This window comes from Musa acuminata, chromosome BXJ1-4 (genome assembly GCF_036884655.1).
Source record: "Musa acuminata AAA Group cultivar baxijiao chromosome BXJ1-4, Cavendish_Baxijiao_AAA, whole genome shotgun sequence".
NCBI classification, from domain to species: domain Eukaryota; kingdom Viridiplantae; phylum Streptophyta; class Magnoliopsida; order Zingiberales; family Musaceae; genus Musa; species Musa acuminata.
In genome coordinates this window covers 28,670,751-28,687,741 of record NC_088330.1, presented here as the reverse complement: position 1 = coordinate 28,687,741, position 16,991 = coordinate 28,670,751, and the positions used below count along the sequence as shown (strand labels likewise).

Below are 16,991 nucleotides of genomic sequence, written 5' to 3'. Positions count from 1 at the left end.
TTTTGTTGTCTCTATTGATCGATCCTGATGATTAATACATTGCTATATATAGTTTTTAGCTCTCAGGTTCGAATCTGTAGAATACTGTCTGATATATAAATCTATCATATCTTACTCTTCGTCGCCTAATACTCCACTTTTGTATTTAAGGAGTTACATATTCAAATCATTAAAAAATGTTTGTATTTGAAAAGATAAAATCATACAAGATTGATTTTGGTTCATCCTTTTGTCCTTTTTAAGTAGATGCAATATATGTAAACACAAAGTAACTCGGATTATAAGATTATTATGCAAACTATGTTCAGAAGATGATGCAAAAGTAACAACATATATATATATATATATATATATATTGAGATATATTTATCTATTAATAAGCCAAAAAGTATTATTTACAATAAGAAAAGAAACAGAAAGCATTCGAATAACTAATTGTGATCCAATATTTCATAAAACCTTCCCGAAAAATAAATAAAAAAGAAGAGAGAAAAAGAAAGCAAGAATAGAATTTGTCTATGTAGAAAATTCACATTGCACATCTTATTTTACTATATAATTTGATGTCGACCGAAGGGTATGGTGTTGATCAACCTGGCTTAATGGACCATCTCATGAATTCTTTTCCAACTCAAACTGTAACATGTAATAGAATATTAATGAAAATAACATAATATTTTAAATGGCAATGCAAAAATCTCTTACCTTGATACCAAATTCTCTAGTTTACTACCTCTCCCTTGATCTCGAGAATACTTTTTCAAAGATCTTGTTGATCTTCTTTTTTTCTTTAGAAAAAAAGAGATCTAGAAGGAAGAAAAAAAAAAAAAAAGTAAAACTAGAAAGAACAAGGATGTGGATATTAAATTGGGATCCAACTCCAAGCCTACAAAAAATATATATATATAACAATCATTTGACTACCATCGAAATTTGACTATCATAAATTGTTTACTAATATGCCATGTTTTATTTTTTGGCAAAAAACAATTAATAGTAACAAAGATATATGCAATGTTTTTTTTATATATAAGCTCACCGTTTTTGGTTTACAAGAAAAGATCAGCATGAAAATCCTTGATACACGTAATATTTCTTGACAATCTTATAGATTTAACAATAAGCATCAAACAAGGGAAGATGATTTAAATACCATAATATTCACGAATACATAATATATATGTATATATATGTATTCTATCTTGTCTAAATAACTATTAAATGATCGAACAGTAACAAAGACAACTGTATATTTACATGATGTTTTTTGTGTTCTTGATTAAGAAGAAAGTAAACAAAATATAAAGAACAAAGAAGAACAATAGCTCACGTCTGGTAGAAGGGAGAAGACAAAGAAGAAGAAAAGGAAAAATGACAAAAGAAAAAAAAATTTTGCTTCCTTGTCGATATCGTACACATCGAACACTGTAACAACCACTTTGTAGGCTTCCTTAACAAAAATAAAATATTAAATCAGCATGAATCATTTCAATTGGAATCGATCAACAAAGTATTACCGAACCCGACAGTCCAAACCCATTATTTTGAACAAGAAAACTTTAGGCTTAGCTGTCTAGGGTTAAATAAGTAAAATAGCTATCAAGGGGCGTTGTTTAGGTATTTTTCAAAATAGAGATGCTTTATAGGAAAAAATTAAAAGTTAACCTACTTTTTTCAAAAATACACCCAATCTTCTACAAATTAACTCCAGCATGTTGCACCGAAATGATGTACTGCGCTCATCTTCCCCGGGTGATATCTGCTGCAATTAAAGGCTAAAGCGGTGATCTACCGTTGAGTTAGTAGAAATCTAAATTTGGGAGTCCCTTTAGCATCACAACTTTCTTTTGTTAACCGAGCATTTGCTTGCCTCGAACAATGAAATTCTACAGTGATACACGTCTTATTTAGCTGTTCCCCGATCCTCTTATCATTCAAAGTCTAGCTTTCTTTGTCGAGAGTCAAAGCTGTTTTCACGGAGAGGGTTGATTAGATCAGGTAGACTCATTCCAAATTTGTCGACCCGCTTGGTAATGTTGGTAGTAGCCGCACAACGGATGCATCCAATACACACCTGGTATATAGGTTATTTGGAACAAGGGATTGAGTTACCTATTTAAACAAGCACACCAGATTTAAAACAGCACCATCCTAAATTTCTGGTTCAAAAATACAATATTGCAAAATTTGATGTAATGCGATTTAAAGTGTTGAATTGCAAATTATAACATTCTGATCCTGCATGATATGTTTACCGTCAAATGAATCTTCTACCAGCATCGCACAACTTCTTACAGCAAAAGCATCTGTCTGCAACATTCAACCCAGTTTTCACTTGACATTTTACATGATCCAGGCGGACGATACGACATTGTTGAACAAACGGGAGATATGACATTGGGTACTGCTATCGACTCCGTAACCACTGGAGATTACATTCTGGAGTCTTATGATTTCCAAACCATGTTATACTTCAATGTGATTGGTGTCGATCTCGTCTATACAGTTCTTTGACTGTCAACAGTCAATCTCGCAACGGTCTTCCATGCCAACTCAAATAATTCTCATGAAGCCTGAAACTTCAATCAAGAATACCTGAAGATTTTTCCTGAATCTGAATCGGTTATTTCTATCAAGCGAAGATGAGAGCTGGTTTGTGCTTGTAAGAGCATAGAAAGCACTCGCCAGCCTGGTCTTTATAGCAGGATTAGACTGTTTCTCTAGGATTTCTTGCACCAGTCTCTGTAACAATAGAAGGTGTAATATACAGAATTTACCACATCATTCAAACTAACATGTACCAATCAAAAAGGTGGTAATGTAATGCCCGCAGGTTGATGACAAAATACAACACATCATTCAAACTAATGATGTACCAATCACAAGGGAACAAATCTGACTAATATGTATAGACAAGAGACACTACTCAGAAATCACCTCAAAATCAAAGTCTGATGCACACCTAAAGATGTGCAAGAATTTTAGATGACGCAAGCACTTCTTGGGAAGAAGCTATTGATTAACGAGAATATTCAACTTCTCATGTTCCTACTTTGTATATGCTCATGTGTAGCTAACCTATCAGTTGGCTTTCCAAGCAGAATGAGATTTTGCAAAGGCAATATTAATCGAAGTTGATAAATGAAGATTGATCTAAGTTGAGAAGGAATCAAATGAATGCAGAGAGTACCTGGTATAAGTCTTGCTCACATAAAACTAATGGAAAGAGAGCATCTGCTGCAGAACCAGCAAGTTCCATTCTATGGCATCAAGAACACAAAATGAGAGAAAAACTGTAATCATAGCTTTCTTCTGTAATTAAAGCAAATTTGTTTGGCAAGCAAAATAACAAAGCAGAAAACTTTTGTCCATTATACTGCATGAAACATTGCCCATTACTGCTCTGAAATGCCAAATGTCAGTATATACCAAAAGAGTATGTGTAACTCAAATCTAACCTGAAATCTTGATATAAAAGTAATTGAATTAGCAGCCTCAGGAAATAGCTTAAGATGCTTTGCTGAAATTCGCCATTTGATTCTTCTGAGCTCAGTGCCTTTGCACCCAATCCTTCTTTGCCGGCAATTTTCTCTTTGTAATGGTAGGAGGCAAGAGCATTAACTGCTCTCAGACATTTATCAACAATATCAACATCCTGAAACATGAAGCACAAAATTAAATATAAGATGGTTCAGAACTAATGCATGTCTTCAGGGGATGCAGAACACACGTAAATGTTAGATCTGATAAATTAAAGGAACCACATAAGACTAGTCTCTCCATATTTACTAATGCCCAATGCTCTCTCTACAGCGAGAGTGGCCAGATCAATGAAATGAAATTAGTTGTTAAAGTAAGAGATGGCAACTTTAATTGATTAAAGAATATGGTAAAGCAACCCAGGAGATAGAAGAAATTCTCTGGGCAATGAACTTGATATTAATAGTACATAATGCAACAACCAAAATTATCTGAACGTGTAGTCTTGGAGTATTGTCATATGGATTACTCCTTCAATCTGTGAGATAGGCAACCCTCTAATAATATCCAACAATGGCCACACTTATTAAAATATTTTTACACTAAATTGAGATAATGATATTGAAAGATATCTTTTAAGAAATTTATTTTTCTGATGCTTCGATACATGTCAAAGTCCAAAATGGACAAGTATATCCATGCAACAAGGCTTTGGTGTAATTAGGTTCGATCATGATAAGAATTTGCAGGAAACCCTGCATGTCTTCAGTAATAGAATAAAACAAAAAAAATTGATTTTGTCAACCTACAGGAGGTAATGTTTGATAAGTAGGGAAAACGCACAACTCAGAGTAGGTACGTATGAATGATGATGATGACACAACTAATCTAGTCAAGATTGTGAGCAAAAAACAAGCCTTGCATGTTATGTGGGTACGTATAAGGGGCTTGGTATCACACAAAATGGCACAAGTCACCAGCAGGTTGGTTTGTCATACACCAGAATGGGGCTTCATGTCCTCATCATCATTCATAGCTCTTCGTGTATTGGAGTGTTTGATCTTATGAACAGTTCCCTAAGCAGTGCTAGAGATGTTTTCCTTGTTTTATTTAACATGTATCTGTATCGTCTTGGTTCTAGTGTTGTCTTAGAATACTAAATTGGCGACAAAAGGACCAGCTTTGCATGTTCTCTGGGTATGTATAAGGGGCTTTAGTATCAACAAAATGACACAAGACACCAGCAGGTTGGGTTGTCATACATTGCCTCAATCCTTATATATGACAGAATCCCAACAGTGATCACTAACCCTTTATATAGCTAACAAGCTCCACCCAGCAGAACCAATAGGCTTGAACATGCAACCTCAAAATTGCATGACTTGTAGGATCGAAGCACTTCTCACCACACAAAAAAGCTATAGCTGATGATGAGGGCACAATTTAATATTTCAGATGGTATCATAAAACCCAGTTTCTCATGTGATGCAGGTGGAAATAGGGGTTTCACTATGCACATGGGCATATCCACAGGGTGGGCTGTCAAGCACCAATGCTGCACCCACATGAGCCAGCAAATCCATAAGGGGACCTCATACTCCATAGAGGCCAATAACCTCCACAGTACACAACAGGGGGATCCAGGAAACATTGAATCTACAAAATTTCTTCGATCCTAATAGTCATGTATACATATGCAACATATACATCTAATTCTCACAAGTAATTTACTATTAGGACACCTTACCACTTACCACGATGAAGCATATAGCATATACAACATAGACATGTAACCCTCGTGAGTGACTTACTATTACGACTTACCCCTCATTTAAGGCCAACACTTAGTATAACACCCCGGCTTAGTCCCACATGGTCTGATGGTCCCTTACCATTAACTTAAACTTAAGCATTTTGTGTCAATGCTTTAGGCTTAACGAAGTTAATAGGTCACTTATCCCATCATATTGTGTTGTGATACTCAATATCTACGGTTACCATTAGACCTACAAAATATCTTATATCCTAAAAGTACTGCCTCACAAATGTAAAGGCAATAGAAACCAGACTTGTGCTAAAAATTTTAATACAAGAAAGAGGGCATCATCTCACGACTTGATGATATATTGTTTGACAGACTCGTTAATGAGAGAATGGGGTGCTCAATGAAACACTATATCCTGTAAAGAAAACACTTTTTCTCATCATACGAGATGATCGTTTCTTTGAAAATTTGCATAGAAATTAAGACAATGATTAATAAGGAATTGTCATTAACTGTTTTGATGTTGATGATAAGACCCCTAGGGTTTTATCATACAAGAGGAAGAAAAGGGATGATCACTTCGAGGGGATCGACTTCCTAGGGTTTGTCAAAAGACTGAAATAATATTTCATTGGTAGATGAAAAGAAACAGATACACCCTATTTATAAAGTTTCATCCTTGAGTCCATCAGGACTTGGACTCTTAATAAATAAATAAATATCAAATAAACCCATATTAGACTCTTACTAAATTAGACAAACTCAATAAAACATTATTCAAAACTCAGAAAATAAACGGATCCTAACAGTTGATTACCATACGTTTTCTTTTATAGATGTATAATCTTGGGGGGATACAACTATTTTCTACATTTTATCTTTTATCCCTTCCCACAAACACAATTATTTAGATTTCACAAATGTTTACTACATGAAAAACTTGTACAATAAACAGATACCTATTGCATGGTGTACTTATCAGTTTAAACTCATGGAAAATATGTATAATGATGCCATTCAGATAAATGAAGGATGGCTTAAGTCAATCATTGAAGAATGTGCTAAGAGGAAAACAACATACTTGATGGCAAACACCAAAGTCAAGTGTCCTGACTATATGATCAAAGGCTTCCTTGTTCAGCTGAGCAACTTTCTCAGGGTACACTTCCAACAAATGTGAGATCAGTGCAAAATACTGCAAACAGCACAGTCAGGAACTACCATATCTGAAAGAAGAGATCACTATAATAGAATTGAAATAAACTTACATCACAACTGAGTTTGGGGTACTTCAGAAGCTCCAAAGATATTAGAGGGGTGACGATATGGAGACCAACATAGATGACCTGTAGACTGATAAGTAAGAGATTTAACAAAGTTAAAGACAGAAATTTCATCAGGCTTACCTCAGCAATATCTGTACTTTCTGCCTCATTGGAGAATGATGAAAAATCAACCTGCACATAACCAAAAAAATGTAGGCCCTGGAAACCAGCATATGGAAACACATCTAACTGCAGAGGTACGAAATAGATGTACCAAATCTTTGGAACAAATATTAGTAAGGAGCTGAAGCAAAGCCCGCAAATCCTTGTACTTTTCTGTTTGTGCCTCACTCTGCAGGCTAGTTGAAAGAGAGAGAGAGATCTGAAATTCAAAATATTTACATGAGGAACAATTTTCTCCCGAGCATACCATGTAGAGATTACTTGATCTTTTACATTCCCAAATTATCCCTAAGAAATGATTGCACTTGATTTATAAATAATATTTCAAGCAAGGATTTAAATCTTGATCAGATAGTCTCAATAATCTACAGTCTGGCATAGTACTAACCAGGGTCTGCCGTACCGAGCCATACCGCCCGGTACGGGCGGTACGTACCGGTCCGACAGGTTTTCGGTACGTGGACCGACTGTTACCGTTCCGAGGTACTGTAGCACTGAACAGTACTCGATACACCCAGGTGTACCACTCGGTACACCTGGGTGTACCGCTCGGTATACCGTACCGTACCGGTACCGAGCCCAGATCGAAATACCGGTACGGTACGGTATTACGAACCTTGGTACTAACTACTAAGTATACCAGGTAGTTTACAAACCCATACCACAATCACCGATTGATAAGCATCATGCCAACCAGTATTTGAGACAATGATATCAAATGTAAATAAATTCCAGGCCTCTTGATGACTAGATCCATGGAAATAATGCATGTTTCTTTCTTTTACTTTAGTATTAACTATTAAGAATATAATAAGTGTATCAACTGATATTTGAAACTATAATTTCTAGTGTAGAACATTAAGATTTCAGGCCTCTTGATAAGTGAACCCTACCAAATAATTCATCTTTCCTTCTACACTAGAGAAGTAGAGAAGTTCCCTTTTGTAGATTACTTGTTGAAAATTCTAAAGATTATGTGCTTCAGAGATACAAAATAATAATATGATTAAAATGTAATGACTTGACAACAAACCATACAAAATGGGATAAACCAAGCTTGCAAAATAAAATAGGCAAGAATGTAGAACTTGGTGTCCTCTTAAGATTGGAAGAATTTGGGAGATCAAGAGATGCATTGCTAGACTATTTTATTTTAAAAAACTTGAAATTAAGAAATTTTCAATGCTTACAGAAGCTTTTCATTACCAAACTAAAGAATTAAAAAGATACTTAAAATAAAAAATCATAAGAAGATGAGTCATATTGTGGAACAAAAAAAGTATTTTTTGTTAGATAATTTAGTTGTGTTAGGAAGCCAACCACCATAGCTATTTATTTGTCAAACCAACAATAAAAAAGCTGTAAAGTTCCAACTATTTGGGATCGATTACATGAATCTTTTGCTGTCAATGAGATCTATAAAGAGTTAGTATTTAAATCATCTTTCCCTATCTATTTATAATTAGTTAAGTGAAGAGTATTTAGATCTTTATTTATAATTTCTATTAAAGTCTTTTTAGATCTCCCTCTTCTCTCCTTATACTACTAATAATAATCATTTAACTATCACTCTAAGTCTCCTGAGCATATGTTCATACTAACTTAAATGATTCTCCCTCATTTTATCCTCGATAAATGAAAATATTTTCTTCACATCTTTCCTACTATCTCGATACATCTGCCTTAACATTCTCATCTCCGCAATATAGATTTTTTTTTAAATATTGTTTCTTAAAGTGTTACTAGCTTGAAGCAATGTTGACAAATAATACTTTATTTGTCAAGACAATTATTGGAAAATATGAAGGCTAACGTTACATGGAATGTGGAACGTACAAGCAAGGTTCGTAATTTTGTGACTAGTATTGTACCAAACAGGGCTCAGACCAGTACCATATCAGTGTTCAGAGTGTCAATATATACCCATACATAGCGAGTTTCAAAGAGAACATAAAAATTCCAAGAAAAAAAAAGAAAAGTTGGAAACTTCTTGATGCAAAGCCTCTACTGCACTATACCAAGGCAATGCTGACGTCTATCACGTGAACATACTGGGCTCTACAGGTCTTGTATTGCCTAGTACAGGTCCTATACCCGGTTTACATTGGTCCATGTATTGGTAACTTGTCAGCCTGGAAAACACTGACCATACTAAATCATGTTGCGCGGTATAGCAAACCTTGCATACAGGTATGGGAAATGAAAATGCAAATGTAAAATTCTACCAGTCTTGTAACATGGAACAGCGAGTAAACTTTTCAGCTTATAATACACAGACATCTTGTCAATCAGATAGCCTTATTACCAAAAAGAGAAACAGTGTAATGACACAACCAAAACACCTTTTCAGATATCATCAACGCATAATCAATTTTTTTTTTCAATGCTAAGAAACTAAGAAATTGGTTATTGTTTGCTGAATTGACCTAGTTTTCACTTTTAAATAAATTATGGGTGTTTCAACTTTCAAGTTCTCATTAAGGTTTGACTTGGGTATTTGCTTGGCGTAGGGCACTACACCACATTGCAACATTTGTAGCTAAAGTAATTTTACTGGAAAAGACAATAACATATCACATGGAAATCTAGGTTGTCAGATTTTAATGTGTTTACAATGTAATTTGACTTGCATATCAACCACTTTTGCACTCATATTTTATAACTCAAAGAAAATACTCGACAGCACAATCTGGAACCAAAACCTATAGATAGAAGTTTAGAAAGAACTAAGTTTTCAATTTTTTAATCTATTATTAATAGTGGGAAGAGGTTGAAGATGTGACATGTTGAGCAAAACTATGATAGTTAAATTCAATAGAGGAATCCTAGTACTCTTGAACATCATGTGCCTCTTATAGATCAAAAAAAAAGTTGTACAAGACCATTTTAAGGTGTGGTGTTACTTATTAATCAAAATTTTAGTATTTGGAAAAAAATTCAAATTTTCAAAAATGTTACTGCTAAAAAATGATTTTTGGATGGATCTGCAAATGTAAACAATAATGGACTAAGATTTTCTCTCTTTTTTATTTTTTGTGCAAAGGGAAAGAGGCGAATGCGGGATTCGAGCCTACGATTTTATGATAACTATTAAAATCTTTACCAACCAAATCCGCCAACACCTTCGAAAATAATACCACTAGAAGGACAGTAGAGGAAGACCTAAGAAGACTTGGAATGAACAAGAAGAGATTTGGTGACTTATTTAGACTCGTAACATTTAGATCTCAATGGTGAAAATGAATGACATAGCTAATCACAGATAGTTGAATTTAGCAATAGAAATTAATTGCCAAATTAACAAATTAACTTTAAATTAAATAAGTCCATGACTATTCCACTTCTAGTCCTTCCTAACATTAGCGGGAACGAAAATATATCAGAAATTTGACTATACTCTCAAAAACAGGACTTAAAAGGTAAAAAACATTGACAAGTAACTTCAATGAAACTTTATCAATTTCTAGCAATTACTTTCAAGTTTCAACTAAATGATATCTCTTTTTCCAACTAGCTAAATTATTTAATGATTTGTAAGGGTACAAACAAACTTATTTTAAGATATCTAAACAAACTAAGCAGACATATTACCTTACCGATATTATGAGAAGAATAAATTCGGAGCAACTGCAAGCAAAAGTTCACCAAAATTGAAGTTTCCTTGGCACTGAGAAACGCTACTTCTCCCTCGACGAAGTCAACGACAAATTTAAGTATCAGGTACACAACTGTAGACTAAAGAAAAGACGAGTTTACAACTGAAGCTTAGTTGTAAAATAAAACAGTTCAATGATTTGAAGTATAATTTCTGGCAATAAATTAAGATGAATCAAGCACTCAAACTTGAAATATATTGAAAAAAATCATATTATGAAAAGAGTACCTGATTTTTGTATAGCTCAAGAAGTGTCAATAGAGAATTCATTACAGCACAACCCATCTCAAATATAGACTTCTGTGTTCGAGGTTGGGTGGCCCTAGATGCTCCTCTCAGCCGTTCCAACAAACAACTGACCTGTTGAAAATTTTTAGTTGCTTTTACATACAAAAATGCTCAAGTACCCAAGGAATGCACTGTAAGTTACTGTACTACCATATATATTGCATCTGCTTGCTGAGCAACAGCTTTCAGATCATTCCGACTTGAAATATCCACAAGGTATGCTGTCATGGGTCCCATGAGATCTCTCACATATCTGAAGTCATTAGGGTCAAATAGTGAAGATTTGGTTTACAATCAGGCATGACCCAAGATAAAATGCTTAAATTGTCATACTGGTTGGATGTTTCTAGATCTTTAAAACTTGAAGCTGCACAAACAAGTGTCTCAGCAAGAGAACGCTGCAAAGGAAATCACCAGCAAACTTATTATTAAGTCAAAAAAATGAAAAACAAGCAAATTCATGAAAAATGTATGTGTGCCATTCCCACTTGCAAACGAGCATTTAAGGAGAATAATGTCCTCTCATTTGCAAAGGCTCTTGCAAGATCACGCCATGATTCCTACAAGAAAATGCAGTGAGAATATAAAAAACCTGAAACCGCAATACGTGGTTAACTCAAGCAATTGTTGATTCATGAACAAAGAAAAAAGACCAACATATTAGCACCTTATAGGATTAAATTTTATAAACATAAAAAATCTACAATGTACTACTGTTCTCTTATGTTTATTATCTTTTGATCTGTCTTTCGTCTGAGACTTAAGTATTCAAAAGGTATTTAGTTGTGGTAGTGATCATAACAATGGAAGGATTGGTCAATAAGTATATTAAAGAAAACGAGAGGAAGTGCAAACCAGGGTGACTAGCACGAATGTAGCTGAGCTTTAAATTTAATTATTTTGTAGAAGACAAACAATTTTAAGACTAAAGTGTAAGTTGTAATAAGAGACTAAAAGAAAATATACAGAAACAAAAGATGTTGAACACTGCTTGCTGGCAAGCCAAAACTGCGAAATAATTAATAGTTGAGTAGCTATTTTTTTAGGCTTGTGTCCTCAGGACTTCAGGAACGTATCTATATATGACTTTCTTAACCTTTTATCCTGCTTTTTATATATGAAATTCTTTTAAAGCCTAAAGACAAATTCAGAAGAAGAAACATAATGTGCTTGCATAATTGGATGTCCAAAATTTCCTTGAGCTTGATTATATTGGCCAGAGGTACTAACTATAGCGTGTCCAGAGAACACCTCCTAAGTTTGCATATTCAACTGACAGCAATCAAGGCAATCACATCTTTTCGTAAGAAAACATGTAAAAAGAATCTACAGATTTTCAGTCATAGGTCTCATGTGCTATGACAGCAAAAATAAAATAGATTTTAAGTTTAACAGCAAGTCCAGAGCATGAGTCCATCATATTTGAGCTATCATCCCTATTCCTTATAAATCTACTAATAAATCTCACAAGTAATGATAACATTTAATATTGTTCTCACCAATGCAACAAGGTGAATACAGACATGTCTCCGACGAACAAGCACTACAAGCAGTTTCCAACATGTCAATGCCTGCCAAAACAAGGAAGAAATAACATGTCTAGTGAAGCATTCTAATTGTCTCAGTGCTACTAAGTTTATATTTCTTACAAATGTGTAAATAACAAAAAAATCCATAAAATAATAACATAAATGATTGACAATAGAGAAAAGAATTATATTTTGAAAAAGCCAGGGTATAATGCGTATCATATAGAGTAGAAATATCAACATAACCCACTAGTTGAATCCGTTTTATTAAGAGGCCATTGTGCTTCTCAACTTCATTCAATTCCCTATCACTCCCATCAACAAATCAACAAAATTCAGAAGCTTCCTCCTATTTCATGTGATAGAAAAGTATTGGCACCATGTGACATATGCCAGAGTTTTTGACAAATGGTTAGGTAGGTTCCTGGCCCATATAGGCCAAGATACAGGTCTGCCATGACTTATATATTGCCCCTGATCCACAAAAGGGCAATCCTTGCCGCTTATCAATACGAAACATATATTGGACAATGATTTACCGATGAGTACAGCAGCCCTAGGAGTCATAGTTTAGGCATCTTCAATCTTGTTGGGGTCAACTTAATTTATGTTAACTCAAAAGATATGCTGAAATCGAACAGACATATTAATAGTGGGGATAGGAAAGCGCAACTTGGGACCTACCATTTAGGTGTGGTTCTCCTAGAGTAAGATTAAAAAGATAGTATGATATTTACAAATGTTAATATAAGATCAGAAAAAATATGAGCAGAAGAGGTGTTGCATATTGATAGGTAGGGCTTGTAAATTAGCTTGGTGTTAATAAACAGCGTGGGCTTGAAAAAAGTCCATCAAGAGAGCCCAAACATAAATTTCATTTTAGATTCCACAATTGATCAGAGCCACACATGGCATCATCATTCATTGGAATTCAGCTTGTTAAGGGCTCAGTTTTAAAGTTATTTAATATGTTTACTCCAGCCCCTTTCCAGCATGCCTGCAGCTCTTCCTCTTGGTCAGCAACGGATGTGTATACCATCGTCCTCAGGATGTAGGCACTTAAGGTGGAAAGTGAGCTGCAAAAGGCAGAGGACTAGTAGCTAGTGCCAGTGATGTCAGACACAAGCAGCTGGATTTTCTAGTGGTCATTATAACTTATACAAAAACCATGATCCAACATAGCTAATCTGGTCAGTCTGACTAATCTTAACCCCACAATGGATAAAAAATCCTAGACCAAATTGTGGACCTATGAACTCTAAAAAGCTTCAGGCAATCAGAACTTGGCTGTGCCCAACAAGCACATAATTAGAATGGATCAAAACATGGAGTTCAAACAATTTTGCAGTATACACTATGATTCTGCATCACATATATGAAGACTTGCATCTTATTTAAAAACATTCTACATGTCTTCTTAGGCATCTAAGTATAGGCCTCACTTGGAAACATTTCCCTTCAATTTTCATGCTTCTAAAAGTAGCAAATGTGCTTTACCGCACACAAACATAGCAGATTCATTCAGAAGTGCAATAGAGTATCTTGGGAACCTTATTTCAAGCAAAAGTAATGAACATAACTACATAAGTGTCATAGCAACAAAAAAAAGTAAAAAAAGAAAACTTTGTTAGATGTCAAAGGATGTACTTGAAGCTCATTCTCCCCAGGGTATGAAGTAAGTGTTGTCATGGAAATGCGGATAATGGTATCAAGTATTGTTTCTCCTTGGCTATGTTGCCCAGCAAAACTGAGCAAGACCTTCTTAGAAGACTGGGGGTGTTGTTGCAGCCCTTCATCATGACCAGATATCCCAAGTTGTCCTTTTGCAGCATCAATTGGCATTAAGTATGTATCAACCCATCTGGCAAGGAACCATATGACTGCCTGTGCACAACTCACAAAGAGATAAACATGAGCAGATCCGAAAGGACAGACAAATTAACAATGCTGCAGTATTAGAGACTAGCAAAAGCATCGCCTCAAGGCTCAAAGTATCTAAGCAAAACTTGTGAAAAATGTATATTATTTTAATAAAATATAAAAAAAATTCTAAATTTACATCTAAAACCCGAATTAACCAAGTATCACACAGCTCAATATGACATTCCCATACAGAATAAGAGCATGTGTAGTTGACAGTATACACAGCTCCTTAGCACAGATGTAAGTATGGAGTAATAAATAAATTCAGCATGCCAGACTAAAAATAATATAACAAAATGTGCATGTAAGATACTCGAGACAAGAGATGCACATTACTCATAAAAGTCGGTATTTTTTACTATGAACCTCATGCATTAAGTTTGGACAAAGTGGATAGAAAAGATAAACTACAAAAAGGTCAGAATTAGGCTTATAAAAATACCACATCTTATTTTACCCTTCACATGCAGAGCAGAGCTGACTGATTTCACTATGCTACATGGTGCTAGATTAAATGTACTAGCTTGAAATTAAATAATGAAGATTTTGATAAAATACATCCATGTATGGCAAATCATACCAAATATTCATTATATGTATATGATGAATATTAAAATAAAGATAATGTACAGTAAGTGCGTGACACACTGACGATTTACTATCCACTGAACTAATCAAGATCACAAGTATTTGATAGAGGATGCAATTAATAACATGCAAATTATCCACAACAAATAAGAAAAGTAACAATGTAGCAAGTTTCATGAATCAACTAATAACCATTTTTAGGTGTGAATCAAGCATACATATGATCAAGTATGATTAACACAACCTAAATTTGGACTCGTACCGGAGATCGATCACTTGTGCAACAAAACCACTAGGATAACAACCTCGTGTAAGCATCTTGTACACTTTTTATTATACCAAAATTTATTAAAAAAAACACAACCTAAAGTGAACCAGTATGAAGTTGACATGATAGCCACCTTTATTTACGATGAGTTTCAAGTATTGCAGATCTAAGCAATGTGATCTGACTTGTTTAACATCCTCAAATGGTTGTAACTCCTTTTAAATCCTAACTGAAAGAAACTACAAATAAATAATAAGTAATTAAATTCCAAAACTTACCTAGTACTGAACTGAAAATATATCGCAGACTAATATTTTCCCTTTTGGTTTTCATTTTTCATGATTTTTCCTTTTTGAATTTTAAATATCTTCTTCGGTCAATATATGATCCAACTAATCTGATCAATACTGACATTTCATGTCTGGCCAATGCCAATCCTGATTTCAATCAGAGCATATGCCAACTACCTCATCAGTTCCCAATAGGGTAGCCTAGATAACCACCATGACTGTGGTACAACATGGGCCAACAACAAGGTCAAGAAAGAGCGGCATACACCCACATTTGTGGATAGAGGTGGAGTGCAGCGGTCTAATTGGTTACCATCAAACTTTGGTAAAGAAGGGAAAGAGTGGTTGCAGTGCAATATGGGTAAGCACCAAAGTCATTCAAGAACTAATATGCACAATGGTGAATCAAAGATGGGGTGAAGGGGTATAAGTTAGTTGTAGTTAAACTACGAGGAAGGAAAGTGCAAGCAAGCACAGATCCAAAACTCATTGTAAAAAAGCCAATAAACCATTTCTGGCAATAAATCAAATGGAATTAGATCAACATAAATTGGACCTTGAATTTATTAGCTTGATCCAATAAATTGATTTAAATTAAACACAGTTCAGCCAATATAGTCCCATTGGGGCAGATCAAACAACTAGACACAGGAAGTGTTTTTCAGAACTTAGATGTTAGTCTTAAATTTTATTATGGCTCAATAATTTGTTTCAGTTACACATAATAATTGCAGCCAAAGTTCTTTTCATTGTGACATCATCCATAGCCTAGGCAAAGGCTTAATTCATTCAGTTCCAGCTGGACACCTAGTACCGTGAGACAACCATCAAAAAACATCTTCTCATTTTCTTATACTTCTATTACCATAAGAAACCAAACTACTAATATAACATAACAAAATTATTCCAACTTGATGTTGTTATGACCAAGGTTTGTCATTTCGGGTACCGGACCCGTCTCACAGATTTGTAGGGGCAGGATGTACCAGTGTACCGACACATGGTACACCGGTAAGTATTAGTATTTCAAAGAGGAAGAAAAAGAGGGAGAAAAAGAAGGGACAATAGAGGAAGGAGGAAGAGAGAGGGAAGAAGAGGAAGCGGCAGAGGAGGAAGAGGAGAAGAGACATATTACCTGATAAGCGATTAGGGCATATTTCTTGGGTGGCAGTGTGCAGCAAGGTCACAGCAAGTGGAGGTCACCGGTAGTTGTCTACATAAGAAGCGTCTACCATTGGCCGAATGGCAGTGTGCGGCGTCCATCACGGCAAGCGTAGGCCATGGCAATGAGAAGTCATAGTCGCAGCATCAATCGCATGAGAAGCAAGGTGGCATGCAAGTGGGATTTAGGGTTTCCCACTTCCCTTTTAAATGGTGGACCGGACCAAGGTGGTCCGTGTATCGGTCAGTGCTCGGACTGGTGCCCATTTCATACCGGTCTGGGCCAAATGGCGATCGTTGGTTATGAGTCTTATGACAACTATACTTCTTTAGCTCTTCTACATACTTAATGTTCATTGTGAACTGTTTTAAGTATAGAAACTATTTTGTGTACGCTCCTACAAGGTTTCATCTTTCAAGGAAACTTGAGTCATATTTGACCAAAATATATTTCGTTCCAGTGTGAGTAGCAATTTCAGATTTCTACAATCCAACCATGTTGAGGGCATGTAGTATGCCAGCTGCCTAACTATAAGTGAGGTGGAGCATAAGATAAAACCATTGCCAGCACCGCTGACATGGGATCCTAGATCCCT

General features: G+C 35.2%; 1 protein-coding gene across 3 annotated transcripts in view; it reads right to left on the bottom strand.

Moving 5' to 3' along the window:
• Window positions 1–2,178: 2,178 nt before the first annotated feature.
• Window positions 2,179–16,991, bottom strand: part of LOC103981937 (uncharacterized) — a 34,882-nt gene continuing 20,069 nt past the window's right edge. For 2 of the 3 annotated variants that reach the window (XM_009398707.3, XM_009398709.3), the window contains 14 exons: window positions 13,813–14,049; window positions 12,136–12,207; window positions 11,125–11,196; window positions 10,970–11,034; window positions 10,787–10,889; window positions 10,577–10,708; window positions 10,285–10,428; window positions 6,785–6,892; window positions 6,652–6,702; window positions 6,514–6,591; window positions 6,327–6,440; window positions 3,459–3,655; window positions 3,191–3,260; window positions 2,179–2,742 (listed from right to left, as the gene is read on the bottom strand). In XM_009398707.3, the coding sequence (XP_009396982.2) occupies window positions 2,554–2,742; window positions 3,191–3,260; window positions 3,459–3,655; window positions 6,327–6,440; window positions 6,514–6,591; window positions 6,652–6,702; window positions 6,785–6,892; window positions 10,285–10,428; window positions 10,577–10,708; window positions 10,787–10,889; window positions 10,970–11,034; window positions 11,125–11,196; window positions 12,136–12,207; window positions 13,813–14,049 (1,632 nt within the window). In that variant the 3' untranslated portion in view covers window positions 2,179–2,553. The other variant, XM_065172071.1, reaches the window with a different exon arrangement.